The following is a 20,012-nucleotide window of genomic DNA, read 5'->3' as shown; positions in this document are numbered from 1 at the left end:
TGAAAAATTTCAGCATCGGCATGCGGCGGAAATAATCTCGACGAGGAGTCCTCAGGTCTCGCTGTGTCCTCGGAGCGTTACAAAACGTCAAGCGTCTCCTCCCGAGTCGCACCCTAAATCTCCTTTTTTTTCCTCGGCTCTCTTCTCTTTTCTTCTATTCTCTTAACGCGCTGGCAGTAGCCGAACTCTGCACAGCATTTTGGCCGCCCGCAGTAATCTCGGTACAATATTTGCGCAGCCTCCTGCGACGGTTCTTTTATCATCGTTGTCGCCCCGCAGAGAACGCGTCTGCAGGTCGTAGTCCAGTCGGTGCAGCGGTACGGTAGTTCCGCGAGATGACCTGTCGTCACTGACAGGGTAAGAAGTATCTTCCGAAGGGAGGCACAAGGACCCCCCACGGTCCTCACGGAGCCCCCGAAACTCCGGGTACTCCGGGTCGAAGTCTTTGGCCACGTCGTGTGCTACCGTGCGCAAGCGAGAAGATTTACAGCGAGTCGACCCTGCCGGTTTATAGGGCCCCATAAACTTTATATACCCCATCATACATTCATTATGATTTTACTCTCGGACAGTTCTGCTGTAAATATTCTTCGACGCTTACAACGATACATACATATATAGCGCCCGTATACCCGCGCTCACACGCACAAGTACAAGTTATACGCACACACGTATGTATACCGAGAGAAACCGTGCACTTCGCACAAGTCTCTGCAGCCTTTCACGCAATTCGAGACGTCGCATTACGGGGTCTCGCAGCGCGGCGCACCCCCCCGTACTTCTGCGGGGGGTAAGAATCCCTCCTATACAAAAATTGACGAGATACACCGGCGGGCCTTCTTATAATAACCAATCTTTGTCAACCTCCGCAGGTCGTGTAGGATGCGTCCTGCCACGTCGGGGCATTGTAATTGTCTTTGTTGATAAATATTTCGAAAGCTTAGTAGACATTGTCAAGGACACTGCGAACCCTTCATCTACTTCTCTTGTACTTTTTCTCGGACACCCTTGTGCTGTAACTGATGTTTATTGGAGGTAGCTACCATAAATTAATACAGCAAACCCGGCGGTAAAAATTCATTCTCTGACGCTGATGAACAAAATCGTTCGGAAGCATTCGTAACCTCCGACGATCGATCCAGTTCCCTTTAGTCGTTCGACTTCGAAGAAAAATTTCATCCCCTGAATTTTTCATGCAGCGAATGCGAACGCCCGTATACCACAGCTAGCTAAAAATAAATGGAGGGTACGTACTGAACGAGCCGACGAACGCCATGTTGTCTTCGCGTCGATCGGAATCGCACACGTCAGCCGAGTTATTTTGCATTTACGTAACACCGTGGTGCCGCTTTCCAGCGGGGGTTTTTTTTTTTTTTTTTTTTTTTTTTTCTTTTTTTTTTTAAGGACACATTTAACAACCTGGGGGTTTCGAGCGACTAGGTACGAGCTTCGTAGTCATCCTGGAGCGCAGGCGCGAAATTTTAGGGACGTCCCTCGACTCGTGGACGCCAATGGTGAACGAGGGGCGTTACCGTTGTTGGGGCCCAACCGATGACCCCGTGACCACATCGGGAACCACCACCACAGCGTCGGGCATCCACCACAACCACGACAACCGCGTGCTCCTCGCCGGCGTTCTTCAGGAACTCCTCTCCAATAGTACCTTGGAACCGAAGTCGCTGCGCGTGATATTTGCTTTTCTTGTTGTCAATACCGAATAGCCAGGTAAAGAGTCCGCCTGGCTTCGACCGGCCTCGCCTCGCCCTGGCTAACTCAAAGTCGAAACGAAAGAACGCGAGAGGATTTGGCGCTGATTATTTCCTCGCTTTTTTTTCCGATGCCTCGTTTCCCGTGAGATTTCTTCATTTTTTTTCGGGACGGTAGACGTCCGCATTAGAAATTTACACGCGTTCAGTGCCGATGAATGATTAGTGAGTGAAAATTTTTTGGATAATTGCGTGCAATACGCATCACCGGGAGACATGGACGTCACCGGTGGAATGAGACCGATTTTTGGTGGATATCCTTTTCAAGGTACGTTCAGGATTGTTTATAATCTTGTGAAATAATGGTATAGAGCGTTCATTACAGCCAATCGAAATGCGATTCGTTGTGCCAATCTGATTTCTATTACATAATTCTCCTCAGTTATCCAACCGTTGGAAAGCTTGAGCAGTTGGAAATCAAAAATCAAATATATCATTGAACGCCTAATTATTTTTCCAGCGGGTCTGTTATCGGCTAATTATTTTTTTCGGGTGAATACGAAATGAGGTCTGATAAGCCCCACGGATAACAAGATTCATGGCTTGTTCTTGAATGGAGAAAATGAAAGAGGAAAAATAAAAAATTAACATTTTACAATCGGGTATAGGCAGAAATTAATCTGGTGGGCAATTAACATTCGATTTTAACGATCCCGAATTACCGCGCGGTGTCAATCGTTGCGCAATGGTGATTATCTGTACTGGAATAAGCATTCGCCTTTTTCACCTTATTATATTTATACTCATGCGCACCTGTATATGGAGTTGATTCAGCGATTTATGGATGTGGTCAAATATTTGTAGATTGTATGTAATATGACTTGATGCGCTCTTGCGCAAGATCGATTAATCGGTATTTACTCGATTTCGAATCGTTAATTATCAAAAGCCGCGCGATCATTCATATCTCGAACATAATACCTGTATATTATTTCGATTTTTGGCACGCGCGAGAGTTGCAGTGAATCACTTATTACGAATCACCTGTATCACTGTGTACGGGTATAACGTACGCCGAATATAAATCGCGGCTCCGCAAAAATATGATAACGATTTATCAAAATATAACGAGCGTGCAAGATCGATTAAATTATAGGTGTATTATATCGCACCGATGACGCACGATAGACGTCCGATAAGTCAATTACAAAATCCCGAACAGTCTTCGTGAATTCGTAAAAAAAAAAAAAAAGTAGAAAAATCCAAAAACTCGATGCAAAAGTATAATCATATTTGTAGATAAGTTGAACACGGTATTCCGTATCGCGGGTGTTATAAAAAGCGGCGGTGCTGGTTGCTGCACACACGAGGCTAATTTCGTTAACGACCAACCGCTACCGTCTGTCCCCCTCGTTAGTTATGGGAACGCCTCTCCGAACTCTTCGTAACTTGTAAAATTTAACGCTTCTTTATAATGTTGTTTTTTTTTTTTTTCTTTGTTTTTACTTCTTTCCCGCTAATTTCACCGTTTAATCGTTTCAACTGTTCTACCGATTTCGAACGACGCGACACGACATTCGTCTTCTCCTCGCATCATCGCTCGCTCCCGCGGCGTCTCGTGTGTATACCTACGTACGTACGTACACCTCCCTCGGTCAAGAACCGGTCCGTCGCGACGCGAAACTTACGTATAAACGGGATGTTTTTTTTTCCGCCATGGGAAAAGACAATCTCCGGCACATCGCCGTAATTACAAGCGAATCATTACCGCGTTACGACGACAGTTTTGAGGCCACACGCAGCTCGCGGTATCATATCTCGTTCAATTGCGCTTTGCAATTTCTTATTTTCTTACTCGCAAAAAATTACAGGGGGGACCGGGTAAAAGTAATTGGATATAGAAGAAAAATGGTCACCATTCGGTTGCGCGGGAAACCGAATACGACGAACCCTGAAATATCTTCGAACGATTTCACGTGTTCATCCTGCAATGTTTCAGGTCAAGGGCGAATGAACCAGCTCGGCGGCGTCTTCATAAACGGACGTCCTCTGCCGAATCACATCCGTCTGAAGATCGTCGAAATGGCAGCCGCGGGGGTCAGGCCCTGCGTGATCTCCAGGCAACTTCGAGTCTCCCACGGATGCGTATCGAAGATTTTGAACCGCTACCAGGAAACGGGATCCATAAGGCCCGGCGTAATCGGTGGCAGCAAACCCCGAGTCGCTACCCCAGAAGTCGAGGCGAGGATCGAAGATCTGAAGAGAGAAAATCCCGGCATCTTCTCTTGGGAAATCAGAGACAAATTAATGAAGGTACGATGAAACGATCATAATTCCGATCGCGACTCCGTGGCAAAAAAAATAAAATAAAAAAAAATAATGCAAGTTACAATCTTGCAAATCCGGACCAATATTTCTCGCCTTTTATACCACCCTTTGAATATACGAGCGCCGACGTTTATGAAGCCATAGCAGAAGTCGAGTACTTTAGTTTACGGTATATCTCCGGCGAAGCGATATAAAAATTTATGCCAGAACCACCCGCAGCTCGGCAGCTTCAATGGACCGAACGGTCCGTGGCTCTCGCCGCGTGTGCGTCGTCTACGACGCGATATATGTACGAGTTAAGAGGATCTGCATCGGCACGGAACCGGGAACCGGGAACACGGACCTTCTCCTCTCGTACCTCTTTTCCGAAGCGTTACACGGCAACGCGGAGCTGACTTCGATGCTCCGGGCGACTCGCGTGTCCTCTAATACGAATCCGACCGCCGCTTCACCCACGCCGCGTTCATTGGCGTCGAATTTCTCCGTCCGATCCACCGTTTGATTCGCCTCCCGACGTCATCTCCGCTTCGTCAGCTTCGACGAGGGTGTTGATCGAAATTTTCAAAAATTTCCAGGTTTCGAGGAATCAAAGTAACTATATTGCTGAATCGGATCTATGTACGGTCGACTGAAAAATTGGAAAACAATCGGCGCGACCGAAGGGGTATACGTATCCGTAGTTAGGCGCGTCGGGGAATAAAACGAAGAGTCGGATGGTCGGATGTATCTCGGTATTGAAAATTGGAATTTGTTACGCCTTTGGATCGTCCGCGCGGTCGGCATTAATGCGGCATTTAATGCCGGTGGAAGGCGTGCCTGAGCCCCAAGGCTTGCGGCTGGACCGCGTCTCTTTTCTCCAGCCTCCCTGTCATCGCTTGGCCAGGTCGTTATTGTTTCTGAGATCCGCGATCGGAGATTTACCTTGGCCGATAGGGATCGACGCGATCTTCCTGCTCCGGTCCTTCGCAGCTCCGATCCGAGCAAACCGATCAAGCGGATCCATATTCCATTATGTTACCCTGATATGCCGCGTTCACCTCCGTTTCGGCGTTTAGCTTCGGGGATCTTTTGTTTTTTGTTTTTTTTTTTGTTTTTTTTTTTTTGTTTTCCAAAATTTTATTCTCTGAATATGCGCCAGCCGCGATCGCTTATCCACGTAAACGGACTTGCGGATCGATGAAAAAGAAACGCAGTTTTCGCGTCCCGAATTATCCTGCGGATTGACGTTGCACGTGATCCAGGTGACATTTGGAATACAAAAAATCAGTCGATTTGAGCTCGTAGAAAGTTTTTTTAGAGCAGCCGGGGACCCTCGGGTAACACTGACAAGAGTTTTCTTTTCATTTTGTTGTTGGCGTCGTGATTGCTCGATTCCCGGTGTGCAATTTGGAGTTCCTCTTCTTGCGCTGCTATATATGAGATAACGGAACAGCGACTCTAGATTATCGGGCTAGGCGTCGCCTTCTCTGTGAGTTTAATGACATGAAATTGTAGAGCTCGAAGCGTAGGAATCGTACCGCCTCACTTCTCGAACGGAGAGCAATTGAGGCTATATACATACGTAATACGTAGGACAGGGAAAAGTTGTAGTCGATGATGCTTCCGATCTTCATTGAAACTTGAGTAGAAAAAATGAGCGATTAAAATTTTTTTCGCTAATCGGGAGCATCGGACTCAATTACCGCGATAATCGCGATGCGGAACAAGTCTTATATGGTGTTCTTTTCCACAGGAGGGATTTTCGGATCCACCGAGCGTGAGTTCGATCAGCAGGCTTTTGAGAGGTGGTCGCCCGGGGGAAGACGGTAAAAAGGATTATACGATCGATGGGATCCTCGGCGGTGGTAAGTTTGAAAATATTCGAGTCCGATAATATATTTCACATTTCGCGAGAAGGTCTACTAACAATAAATGAAGAAAAAACAGTTTAACAAAATTCAGTATAAATAGAAGCAGCTGCTGGAGTTTCAATCAGTCGGTACAAACATATTTCACCCGCGTATACATGTATATCGGTATATAACTGTGAACCACGCGATATGTACGGAAGAGACCGACAAACGGATTACGAGGAGTGTCAATATCTCAGAGGTCTGAACGCATTATCCCTGATCGTGACGCCCGCGCCTGCATACGGTGAAAAGAATTCCCTCTGTAATTCGTTACGGAAACGAGGCGGCATCGCGTCGTCATATCACCGTCGTATTTAGGGCTTAAGCTCCGCAAGACCGCTCCGATTTCCCAATTCCTTCGTTACTTCGATTCGCGAATAACGTCGCTGCATCGTCTCCCCAGTTTCCGGTGAAAAATTCTCTCCCTCGCTCAACGGCATGAAACGCGTCATCCCTCCAATAAACGTGCGAGAAAACGCACAAGTCCCGCAACGAGGGTCGGTGTCGTATCGCGGCATTTTTTTTTCGTCCGTTTGAAATTAATTCGTTTGGAGTTTCGTATAGGATCTCGAATAAGTAAGTAATCGTTGGCCGGGCGTCAACCGGCGAACGATTTACACGGGTTAGGAATCCTCGCGGGTACCACAGGTGTGGCGGCGAGTCACTACCGATGGTTGGTTGACGGTGGTTCTTTGGTCCGGACGACGGACCGCGTCATAGGTGTACCCGAAAAAGTCAGCTCCGATCAGCCCGCACTGCCGCGAGAGTGCCGGAGAGCCTGGGCGTGAGTAGAGCTCTCCGTACGGGGCCCACTGGGACTCACTGGCCCCTCACGGGGCCCCGCAGAGATCAAACGAACCGCCTGCCACACGTCAGCAGTGACGCTCAGCTCGGAAATATACGGTATACTCGGAGTGCGCTTCGTCCACCTGGTGTAACGATGGAACCTGGAATTATAATACGCGCGCATTCTTCAACGCGGCGTATTAAAATAACCGGAGGGCCAAAATTTTATGGAGTCTCAAGCGATCCCTCGGAATTGGTAATAAACTAAAACCGAACGAAAAACGAAAAATAAAGGAAGGGGTGATCTTCGGAGAGGAATTGATATTGCGGAAGCCTATTTAAATTTCTTTTATATTATTCTAATTATATGAACCGGATGAGAAAAATTCGCTACACGTCGGGCGATTCAGCGGGTGATGATGAAATTAGATTTTCTATACATCGCAGATTCTCTTACGTTGTTCGACAGAGCGCGAGTAAACCTTGGTACCCAACGAAGCGTTGTGGGTTGACCGGGTAAACGGCATTCGGAGTCAATCGTTCGGATATAGGTAGTTTTACACGATCTGTTTTAGGGGTGCGGAGCACCTCTGTAAAGGGTATATATACGGTATACTCCATATGATTTGGGTATAGGTGTTGGCGGGCAAGCTAAAGGAATGACACGTAGCCCCTGGCCCTCTCGCTCACCTTCTCTTTCCACTTCTGTCTCTCATTCTCTTCTCCTCTCCTTATATTCTCTCCCTTTGGGATCGACCGCCGACGAGGGATTAGCCTAATGGCTCGCTCCCCCGATCCCCCGATCCCCCGATCCCCGTCGACCAAAACGCGCCCACGACGCGAGGCGTACGTGAACACATAAAAATGTCGAGTATATATATATATATATACGTACGGATCCGTGTAACACCTGTAGGTGTGTATCGAACACGTTTCAATGTGTAAATGATGTGCGAGACTCTTCTATCCTCGTACCGAAGTGGAGGCTACACGCGAGAGATTTTGTCGGTGTACGGGTGTGAAACGAGCCAAAATGATGCGCGGCGTGGCCAGCATTAAGTGAACACAACACACCGAGGGACACTAAGTGATTCACAATCAGGTTTATTGATTGTATCGATGATGGGCGATTGGCGGCCCGTCGGAAACACTCAAATATACGAGGATGAGCCGGAGAGGATATCGACGAGCGAGAGAGAGAGAGAGAGAGAGAGGAGATGCGAGATGGCGCGATTATCTCGCACAGGTGCCTGGTGACTTTTGAAATCCGAACGATGATCGGGCCCGATCGATTTAACGAGTGTGCGTACGTGCGTGTAAATCTTAATAAACGTTGAATGCCGCACATTGTATCGCGTAAGTATCGCCGTGGGATATGTAAAGAAATTCTATGTGAAGCATTTACATACGATAAATTAAGGGTAGGGGGGGGGGGAGGGGGGAATAAACTCCCACGGTAATTAAAGACCACTTAATTAATCAGAGCTCGCGTTTTGGCACGGAGGGTATTAATATATCTCAGCTCGAGCTTTGACGTTTCTGCTAATCATCGGCTCACTTTGTACCGAAGTATCGTCCCCGGGGACAAGTTAGCTATAAATAATTCAGACGTTATACATACGCCGCAGGTATATTACGTATATTCAAAGACTCGGTGACAAGGATACCGAGAACTTTCGCTCCCCCCCCGAAGATTGATGAAACGATAATAACTCAGGCATACGTCTAAAACCCACTCTCCAGATTCTAATTGAATAATTTACCTAATCCACAAATCCTCGCATAATTTTCCATCAAATATTCCAAGTATAAACTTCTCTCTTCTTATTCTCATTCCTCGCTCGATATTATTTCCTGTATCTTTTTTTCCGGCTTCTCTGTCGCGTTTTTTTATTTTCATTTAATATCGTCGAGCTTTTTTTCGAGCCGGTAAGGGTGTGCCTGCAGCTGTAATCTCGTCTTGTATCTCGATTCGAGTTCGTTGCATGCTGTTGTCGAGCCGACAAGGAGGCGGTCGGTCATAAGCGTTATCCTTGTCACGTGAGTCTGGTAATCCCGGTTGAACGCGTATCGCCTACAACGTCAACGTTCGCTTACAAGTTCCTACAAGCCGCTGCCTCTCCGTCAGCTAAACGCCCGCCATATATACACGACAACCGACGTCGCCCCTGATGTCTCCGCTGCCGTTATACCGTAAGGACACGACCCACGCGACCGAACGAGTCAAAAACTAGAAAAAAAATTACACGACAAAAAATATGCGGCAATGAAAATCGATCAGACGAGTTCTGAAAAAAGAACGATCCACGATCACGCGGACGTTGATTTTAGTTCTGAAATACCTTTGCTCCAAAAATTTTCCGGACCACCAACGTAGCGGTTGCAAGAAGAGCCTGACACCACATAATAATGACTGCATTAGGAGTGTGAATGTGGAGTGAGGCGGAGTAAAACACCCCCTGAAAATGAAAGGTTCTTCCTTTTTTTCTTCCATTTTTCTTGTATGGGTCGTTCACGAGGTATCGAAAAGTATGGGCGCATATATGTATATACCATATAGTATAGGTATATACATAGAGTGAACTCTGCGGGGGTGAGATGACTGTATACGATATAAGGTGAGATGGTCACCGATGGAGGTGCGCTTTGTACGAACGAAACACGTCGAAGATGGTGGTCGGCCGGTCATTGCGGAGTTGAGGTACCGCAGCCGCAGCCGCAGTCGCTGCATCATTCCGTCGCCTTGGGGCGTTGACAGAAAGACAGACGAAAGTTCGGTGTCAACCGAACCGAAAACCATTGTTGCCCTTTCGAGACATTTGTTAACGTTTAGGACCTCACACACGCTACACGAAAGAAACCCCCCACCAAGAATCGGTCCGCTAGCTCTACCGGATTTCTGAAGGGCCGAATGAGAAGCCGGCCGCCGGTAACGCGCGGCGGAGCTAGATTTATAACTTTTACCGTCCCGGCTTCTCTTCTAGTTTCGTACACCCCATTCAAAAAACGATTGGACACGCGGGAACGAAGCGGTTATGTATGTACGCAGGCCGCGTGCAGTATACATGTATTTATACCGAACCCGAAGAAACCCGGCGATCGCGCGTCTAGGCGACAATTATTTATAATGTGGATTTTTAAAAGCCTAGTTCCGTACCGGATATCGCCGGCGGCTCCGAGGAATTGATTTATTCAAAGTCGAAATACGACACGTCTTATTTTTTTTTTTACTTCGTGAACGTGTTGCCGAATTCGAGAACGAGGGGATTGCTCCTTTGGATTCCCAGCGGGTATGCTGACCGGCATATTTCCGAATGACTCGATACATTCGAAAGAGATATATTATTTGCTCTGCTCTCCGCGGGCCACCACAAATTGATTACACGCATCTTTTCACGCGATCCCCATTCAACCAATCAGAGTCAGTTCATCCACTTTACCATTGTATATGACGCGAGAAACTTCTATCAATCGGATATATCCGCGTATAGAATAATCGACGGTTTTCAGGTCGACTCGTCCACGTGTGAAAAATTAACCCGATAAAATTATAGCACAGTTATACATATAGTCGGTCGATGGGGTGCGGATAGCCAAAGTCGAGCGAAGATCCAATTCGAATCCCCTCGCGTTAACAGGCTAATAATACCTGTGGCAAAACAATGCGAGGGACGGGGGTCGGAGAAATTATAATCTATAAAGCATTTCGTCGAGTGCCGCCCTACTCGAAACTCGTAGCTTCTCTCATTACAACTTCAACATATGGGTTCCTAAACGATCCATCCCATCGCGTTTCGTTGCCCTCCACGTGTTGGAGCGAGAAGGACGGGGCGGATGGTATCGACGCGGCTGAAAGAAGGACGGGAATAACGGAGCGAACACCGGCGAAGATCTCGGGGGCTTCGGAGTCTTCAAGAGAGAACCGCCGGTGTCAGAGGGCGCGCGAAGGAATGCCGAAGGTGCGAGAGGACCGGGCCAGCCCGAAGCGTTCGCTCGAACGGCCAAACTTCGGCGGAACACACCTGGCCGAGACGTCCTCGATCCTCGAACGCGGGGTCCCTAGGGACGAGGGAGGGTTACGAACAACACTCCCCTCGCATCCCGCCCGGGGCAACTATTTTAATTTATACGCCCCGTTAATGACCGGAGTTCGGGAAAAACGGAAATTAATGCAATACAATCGATCGGATGACGAGTGACAATTTTTACGATCATCGGGGGGGGGGTTACGTCAGGTACGCAGATATCGGTGTTCGAGTCGTGGGATAAGAAGCGTTCAAATGAGATACGTTTCAACGGACGATTAACTCCGGAGATTATTTACAGGACATCGGGCGCTAAGCGATTGACGATCGACTGACTAATCAGAACCCGAATATCGTTTCCTCGAGTAATAATGAGCCCCGAATTCCTAAGGCTTCCCGAAAGCAATCCGGTATGTCTGTCTGACGTGACTCTTCGGAGGCTTGAATATACGTGCGCCGGTGGTGCACAGCGTACAGTTTTCTTATTTTCTTTTTAATATATATATATATATACGTACATAGTTATTTACTTACATGCCTCGGTTCTCCCTTCCCTCATTTTTAGCTTCCCCTTTCCGGGGCGTCAACTATATACGCGGTGAATACGTTATTTCTTTTTGGCTGCGGACTGGGCAGGTACGATTTGAGAGGAGAAATAAAAAAAAAAAAACAAAAAAAAGGGAAAAAATTAAAAAGGAGAAACCGAGGAAAAAGAAGAAAGGAAAACGGGAGTTACCTAAGCACTGCACGGCAAAGTTGCGTATTCTCGCGTACGCACCTGTGTGAGAAGAGTTTGAGAAAAAATACCGATGCCCGTATCTATGTATATATATATATACGACCGTAACTTACAAGCATCTCCAGGGTCAGGAGATACGTTGCCGCAGCAAAAGAAACGGCAGCGGCATAGGGCTGAATTTGGGTGATCCAGTCTTGACTCTTGAGCAGCTCTCCGTAGCGGAGGCGCGCGCGCGGCACATCTTTGGCGGCATCGGAACATCTGTAGGATGACAATCGGGAATAATGGAAGAATAGTTGGGAGACAAGTTGTGTCTTCAATAAAGGTGACGGAGCCTCTTTAAATTCTTGTCACTTTGACTTCCTCGGTCTACCCAAAGGACGCCGAAAGATGTTTGGCAATATTTCATAACGCGGCTCAACCGACCACAATGAGACACGGGGAGGGGTAAAACGCCGAAGAGGGGAGAGGGACGTCAACCCGTCGGATTCCGCATATTGATATCGCGTCCAACGTCCATTCCAACGTCTAACCGTCGCCACGAATTGCGCAATCTGTAGCAGCAAAATGTAAAAAGCAAAAAAACGACCCCACCTCCTCTCGCATCGTACGATCTGTAAAAATGTCCCCTCCCCAAAAAAATACACGGCGCTTTCAAAAACTCCATAAAATTGATCTCACGTACCAAATACATGAGAATTAAAACTTACGACCGTACATCAGTGCATTATACGTGGGTGAAACTTATAAAGGAGATTATTTTTGATCGGTTATAATAACCATATCTCGTGTAACGCAATATTCTAAGTTTTTGACGTCTCTTATTATTATTTGTGCCGTATTATACCGTACGCATCGGGCTTAAAATCCCGACGCGGCACTGTTGCGCCGCGTCTATAACAGTTCCGTGACTTTTGACAAATGCGTAGTCGTTTAGAGGAGAAGGTTTCACCTCAAAGAGGTTCACCGCTGATGCAGCAGCGGCAGCAGCCACCAGCGTCTGCAGCGGCACGGTACGGGACCGTACACGGAGAGAACCCCGCGCCAAAGATCTGCCTCCGATTTCCGTCTGGCCCATTGTCAATTTCGGTACAACTGCGACAGGTAGTACTGTACGCGCGGTAGTAAACAGGAGCCCCTCAAAAGATTTTTTCAAAAACTCTGTCGGCACTCCTTTCAAGAAACGGAGCTGGATCCGAGCGAAGATTACCGTGCCGACGAGAATAATGTATCCGTTTTGCACGATATTTCGCAATACTCTGTTAGCTACTTTCATATTATTACTCCATAGCGCTCTAACCCCGCGCAACGTTATTATACTTGGGATAATTAACGGTCGCGTTGTTACGTTATATGCCCGTACATGTACATGTGGCATATAACTCCGTATACATACCGAAATGGCCGAGAGGTGCATAAGGTAATTTCATTGTACGTTTCGCGAACGTGATTTTCGTTGAATCCGAATGTTATTTTCATCGGCAGAATTCAGAGAGCGGTCGTTCTCGAGCGATTTAAAATTCAAATGTTATTTCGAAAGAGTTTGCACAAAGCTTTGAGGAAAATGATTTTCTAGATACGTTATGATGCGATAATAGAATAGCGCTGCAGCTGCTGTCGCGAGGGTACATAATAATATAAGAATGCAAGTGTACAGCGATAACAATAAACCGACAATCCTTGAAACTATTATCTATACTGTGTTTGTTTAAATGTGCATATATCGCTTGTTGGCATTGTGAGTCGCGCAATTGAGCATGAGCTTCAAAATTCGACTATAGAAATTATCCGATGCGCAAGACGACGGACGTTTACGTTTGCTCTATGCGATGTACAGAAGATTTCCGAGGTTTAATTCCTGCAGGTCTCGCAGCCTTTGAAACGGACAATAGGGCAACGTGGCGGGCAAAAGGCCCTTCCGAGAGTACGTGTACGAGAATAGGACAAAACTAACGACAATACCCGGAGTCGACTTAGTCCAAATATTTGGATGCGGAATCTCGTAGATTGGCATTTCCAATCTCATTTCGGCACCAGCTACTCGGAAATGCCGACATAATATAAGCTGCGGGGTAAAAGTACGAGATCGATCGAGCGGAAGAAAGTCCGCAACGGAATCCGAGCCGTATACAAAGAAGGGAATAATATAAAGCCGTAACATTAAAAGGCTAATATAATATCGGCAGATACATAATGCCGGGGTAAAAATGAAAAGGACGCGCGTGCTCCTTGTAGAAATTTTCGTTTGAAAATAGAAAGCGCAGAAAATATAAAGCTTTCGAACGATATACGAAATCCAATAGCACGCCTAGTTGATCACCTTTGAAATGAAATTACGATCTCAACGAGCCTTGAATTTTCCATCGATTGATCCCTTCTTTTCATTTCCTCTTCCTTCGAATGAGATTATAGTTTTTTAATCACTGGCTCACCTACGTATAACATTATATTCGCACGAAGCACACGATGCAAGTAGATATCCCGCGAGCTTATATTGGCTACAAAATGGCGGGTTAAGCTCGGCACAAGATGGTGATCGTTTTTACGACGACTTTATGGATGACTTAATGGCTCCGGCACGCACATACGAAGCCCATTTCGTGTGAATGCACGCGGACGTATTAGAACCGCGATAAAACGCCTTAGGGACGTGGCGTACCGACCGACCGACCGACGGACGAGAGAATTGCTTAGCTGCACCGTGGGCTCGGGTTAGCCAGCTCGCAAGCTTTATGTTCACCACTAGTTTCAACCCATCCAATCGACGTTCTTATAGCACACCATATACTCCGTACTCGGAAGTTTGTCCGAGCGACGAATATCGATCACGGGATTTCGAGGGGAGGAAGAAAAAAAAATCGGTTCATCGCGACGCAGGACAGCGTCGACGGAATTACGTGGAATCGATAGGGTCCGCGGTCTGATTATTCGGTCACCGGTTAATTATTATTACCCGAGACAGGCTCGTATAGATAAAATTTCGGAGAAACAATCGAACGGGTATTATATACTTGTATAGCCTGGATCGCGTAAGCGAGTGATAAATGGTCCTGTATGGCCACCCATCAGGACCCTTAAGGCTGCGATATAGAGGAACTTTGGTAATGCCTGACTTATGAGCGGGCTCATCAATACTTTATTCATAGTACGAGCTGACAGCCCATCGAGGTGTTCGCCGAAGGTGCTGATGGCATGATCCGGCATATCTCAACGATTTATTGATTATTAATTACCGTTATTTAAACGCCCCCACCCCCGAAAAGTAGCCGCTGCATCGACCCGCCGCTATCATCTCCCGCTGCAGAACGAACCCGCGCGTTATTGTTCGAATGATTCCGAATCACATATATACATTATATACAACTTACGGATTTCACATGCGCTCGATCGATTACTCAACGAACCATTCCTGTTTTCAGGCCGCTGCGGAGACGATTCGGACACCGAGAGCGAGCCGGGGATCCCCTTGAAACGGAAACAACGTAGGAGCAGAACGACCTTTACCGGGGACCAATTGGAGCAACTCGAAGCCGCCTTCCTGAGGGCGCAGTATCCCGACGTTTACGCTAGGGAAGAACTCGCCCAAAGAACCGGCCTGACCGAAGCCCGGATCCAGGTGAGTCCTGGCGATTGAACTCGACGAACGCAAAAATAGCAATAAACAAATTGGAAAAATTCACAAATCTTTTGTCGATTTACTTGAACAGGTTTGGTTCTCGAACCGAAGGGCTCGTCTCAGAAAACACGCCGGTAGCATAGCGCATTCGGTGGCTAGTCTGCCGTTGACGCCGTGCCAATACACGGGCTCCCACGACCTTTCCCAGATCCCAACGCAAGTCCCTCAAATGCCCGGAGGGATTCCGCAGGTGCCAACGTCGCTCCATCAGACGTCAGCGTCGAGTCTTCATCAAGTTTCCGGTGCCGGAGTCGGTCAGATGTCCGCATCCCTGGCTGCCCAAATTCCTACAACCATGGGCAGCGCCCTGGGACACTCGACTTCCCTTAGCGGGCACCTGGGATCAATCCCTGGACACGTGAATTCCATGCAGATGAGCCAGGCTTCGACTCCCCTGCAACCGCCAGTCGCTCACGCGACGCCTTCCTCCGTCAACCACAATCCAGGTAAGATACGGTTGAAGAAACTGGAAACTTTCATATACGGTATATAATTTCTAATTCTTCTGAATTCTAATTTCTCACTTTTACCCAAACACAGGAAACTCCGACTGGTCGCGAACGCAGTTCGGCTGGGGTCAGTTCAACCACTTCCAAAATAGCGATTATTCGACACATCCCAGTGGTCATCACGCGGCCCATCCTACCCACCCCGGACACGCGACTCACGCGGGGGTTCAAGCCACGGTATCCGGGGAGTGGGTCGGTTACGATCAAGGATACGAATATTCGCAGGCGCAAGCACAGGCTCAGGCTCAGGCGCAAATAAACTACCATCGCAGTGTCGGCGGAATATTTTAGCAAATAAATTATACGAATGTACATATACATACATATGAACGAGAATATATATTGTAAATAATCGAATGAATATAGCGAATGTTATCGTCAACCGTTGTAGAGGGTTTGTCTTTCAATCCAAGGCATGGAAGAACTGATTTTTTTTTAACCCTTTTCAGCAAGCGTGATCCTGTGGAGGTAACTTTTAATATTCCGTACACGATAGTGGCATGATTTCCCGTTATCAAATTAATTTACTACTCGCAACGATTGTATTATCTCGACGCGTGACTCGGTGAATTGCCTCTCAAAAGCCAGAGCAAATATTTACGAGATTTGTGATTCGAATCGAAAACTGCGCAGCGAATAGATGGAGGAAAATAAAAATTTTCGTGGAGTATATAATAACGTGACACGCGGAAGTCAGATTCGTTAAACATAGACGCGCTCGACGCCGACCATGAAGACCCTACTTTGCATCGCCGCGGTTCTGGTGAGTCATGTTCGCCTTGCAGAATTTATTCTCGATCCTCCGATTTATTTCGCTAAATACTCCCTCAAACTGACGCGTCCTCGCCCCGCCCCCAGGTCGTCACCGGATCTGCTTTTCCGGAAGCGAGCCTCATCCAAACTCTGCGGATGATCAGAGGACGTGGTATCGAAATTGCGAACTTCCCAGATTACGAAGACAAGTGCGCCAATGATAAACCCAGAGAATGCATAAGCTGCGATACGGCGAAAATTTGTTTACCGAACGGCAGCCCGATAGCCAAAGTCAACTGCTCGATGTTCAGCCCTTCCAAGCCATTCTGCGACCCCACGGATGGACAATGCACTGCGAAACAGCCCTCGAAGTGCAAAGAAGATTCGAAGGACGATTTCCCATGCCCATCGGAAGATGGTACCTACCCCGATCCCTCCGACTGTACGAAGTTTCACTTTTGCGCCGGTGGCTCAAACACTCCGGTAATCTGTCCACAGAATAACGTTTACGATCACAGCCTGGGAACTTGTAAGCTTCGTAAAAAAACGCAAGACTGCGTGAAGTTCGATTGCACGCGCAAAGAGGGGGAGTACATTTTGTATCCAAGCGACGACCGAATTTGGGCGACCTGTGCCGCCGGTGTTGCTTATATAATGGGACGTTGCAAGGATTACGAAGCGTTCAGTATCGCGGAAAATAGATGCACGAGAGTTTGCAGGAGTGTCGAGAATCAGCCGATCGAGGGACAGTGCGACAAGTACGTCAGGTGCGCGGAAATCGGTAATGGGAAACTTGAGCCGGTTGAGTTTCCTTGTCCACCTGGTCGCGGATTTGACACGGAAGCTAAGATTTGCAGCGCGAGTGCTTCTTGTCTGAAAACAAGCGGGGACGATGGTACGACTTCAACCGGTTCCGGAATTAACAATTCCGGTAACCAGAACACCGAGAATAACGTGACCAATGGTAATGACAATGGAAACGCAAACGTGGTAAATGGCAACAATAACGAGAATAATTCGAATTCAGCAAACGATGGGTCTGAAAATGAAAGACAGCAATTGGGCCGCATAAATAGTTCGGGTAATAACAATGCTAATAACACAGTTACCAACGGAAACGACGACACCAACGGGAACCTGGTCAACGGTAACGCAAATTCCAATAATGAAAATTCGGGTAACGTGGGCTCTGGAAATAGGAGGCAGCTATCGGGGCGCATAAATAGTTCAGGTAATAACAATGCTAATAACACAGTTACCAACGGAAACGACGATACCAACGGGAACCTGGTCAACGGTAACGCAAATTCCAATAATAATAATTCCGGTGACGTGGGCTCTGGAAATAAAAAGCATCAATGGGGGCGCATAAATAGTTCGGGTAATGATAACACGAATAATAACGTTTCCAACGGCGATGACAACACGAATGGAAACCTGGTCAATGGGAACAGTAATTCCGGTAACAGTAATACCGGAGACGTGGCCTCTGGAAATAGGAGGCAGCAATCGGGGCGCATAAATAGTTCGGGTAATGATAACGCGAATAATAACGTTTCCAATGGCGACGACAATACGAATGGAAACCTGGTCAACGGGAACGGTAATTCCGGTAACAGTAACAACGGAGACATTGCTTCTGGTAACGAGGATCACCGTAGACGACCAGGGCGTATAAACAGTTCCGGAAATGGCAACAGCGATAACACCGTTAGCAATGGGAATGACAGCGTGAACGGAAATTTGGTAAATGGAAATACCAATTCGAATAATTCGAATTCGGGAAACGTTGCCTCCTCCAATACCGCAGGGGCTGGACGCAGAGGTCGAATGTTGGGTCGTATAAACAGTTCGGGGGACAACAATACCCACAACAACGTGTCGAACGGTGACGACAGTAACAACGGAAATATCATCAATGGAAACAAAAACTCTGGAAATTCGAACTCCGGTAATACCGGGTCCGGAAACGACGCGAATGCTCACGTACAAGTAATAAATAACAATGGTAACAACAACGCCAACAACATATTGGACGACCACGATAACGTAGGTAGTAATCTGTCAAATAACAACAACAACAACGACGACAACGACGACGACGAGAACTCGCAAAATGTTAGCCCGAACAACAACGGAAGCGAAGTTCATAATGGACCACAATCATTGTCAGAGGCGATTCGACAGCTAATCGAATGGTTTAAAAGCATAATAGGTAACGGTGCTCCAACGCAAGACATTAAAACTTCAGAATTTGAGAAAACTCTCGAAATTTTGACAGCTAAAGCATCGAAACAATCTCATTCGTAGCTTATTGATAATCAATAATTATTCAACAATGTAAAACACCAATACGCACAGAGAACGGTCACTCATCTCGGTAATTTACACACAAAAGTGAATGCAGAATTCTCTGCTATATTCAATCCAGTTACCTGCATAATATACGGTCGCTAATCTGGTTTTCAAATTACAAACCGGTTTCCCCAGCATCCACGTCGAGGGATGAAATTCATCGAACCTTGCACGAATAATGTTCGCCCTCAGACGGTAACGAACGTTGATGGTTGGTAAAGCGCATCGACCGCTGCGACAATAGTTCCCACTGCATAGCTACTGTTGATAAGTTCAGAAAAAAATTTCGCTATTTGAAAAAAAAAATACATCGATAACTAAACGAATAAAATAAAAATATGTAAAGAGATAAAAAAAAAAATTGCGGCATGTTAAATAATTAACAAAAATTCCTTACGTCAGTAAAGCTCACCGGTCTCAGATGCTGATCTACTGCGTCACTTGGATGCAAGTGCAGTTGCCACTAACTTTGGGTCTGTTCGAATCGCGGGCACCTCGACGTAAACTCAAAATATAACTTAATGCGTATCAACGAAATTATCCACTGTAACTGATCCCGACCGTACGAGGTCTAGTGACAAACTGAGGAGAGGAGTACCGGGCCGGCTTTTGATCAGAGGCATTACTTCAATACTAGGAATCCCTCTGGCGTTATGTACGCACCAACACCGTACGATGTAAACACAAACATACGATACACAGGCACCTATGAAAATAAAGGATTATCGGTTTCAATGAGTTACAAATAATTATCGGTCTACGATTCTATACATTTAAGATTTCGCTGCTCACAGGGAATACAGAGACTATGATATAATTATAACTAAACAGGGGTTTTGATTAATATATATCTGTAAGATATACGTACCATACATGATGTATAGGTATTACATGTAATCTTTGTTCACATCAATGTAGTATTGTGATTATAATAATTGATATTACATAAAATTCAATTCGAAAATAGATTGAGAAAAAAAAAAAAAAAAAAATTCTTTAAATTTGAGCGCAACATTCAGAATAATTTATCCGTATACATATTACATTGTGTTTTACATATATCTATACTATATGCAATTTAATTATTATCATATTTTATTGTCATTATCGTAATATAATTTATATTACGCGTGTTATTGTCTGTATAGTTAAACACCCAAAATACATTATATAATAAATTATGTATGTACAGTAGGTACATACATATGGTATTGTCACATTTTGGAATTCTTTTAATTTCATT

The 20,012-nt window shown here is 46.3% G+C and overlaps 2 protein-coding genes across 2 annotated transcripts; both read left to right on the top strand.

Moving 5' to 3' along the window:
* Positions 1 to 1,425: 1,425 nt before the first annotated feature.
* LOC105684411 (protein gooseberry-neuro-like) lies at positions 1,426 to 16,125 on the top strand. Its single transcript, XM_012397719.2, has 6 exons — positions 1,426 to 2,034; positions 3,706 to 4,019; positions 5,767 to 5,878; positions 14,896 to 15,092; positions 15,184 to 15,598; positions 15,693 to 16,125. The coding sequence occupies exons 1-6, from the start codon at positions 1,983 to 1,985 to the stop codon at positions 15,950 to 15,952; spliced, it is 1,350 nt and encodes a 449-aa protein (XP_012253142.1). The 5' UTR covers positions 1,426 to 1,982; the 3' UTR covers positions 15,953 to 16,125.
* Positions 16,126 to 16,288: 163 nt separating this feature from the next.
* On the top strand, positions 16,289 to 19,986 carry LOC105684448 (putative uncharacterized protein DDB_G0286901). The gene is made up of 2 exons (XM_025746811.2): positions 16,289 to 16,424; positions 16,520 to 19,986. Exons 1-2 carry the CDS (start codon positions 16,392 to 16,394, stop codon positions 18,722 to 18,724), a joined length of 2,238 nt encoding a protein of 745 aa, XP_025602596.2. The 5' UTR covers positions 16,289 to 16,391; the 3' UTR covers positions 18,725 to 19,986.
* Positions 19,987 to 20,012: the final 26 nt, after the last annotated feature.

The sequence above is a fragment of the Athalia rosae genome, chromosome 4 (assembly GCF_917208135.1).
Source record: "Athalia rosae chromosome 4, iyAthRosa1.1, whole genome shotgun sequence".
Lineage (NCBI taxonomy): Eukaryota > Metazoa > Arthropoda > Insecta > Hymenoptera > Athaliidae > Athalia > Athalia rosae.
Note: the sequence above shows the minus strand (reverse complement) of the source record. Positions and strands in the feature narration are given on the sequence as shown.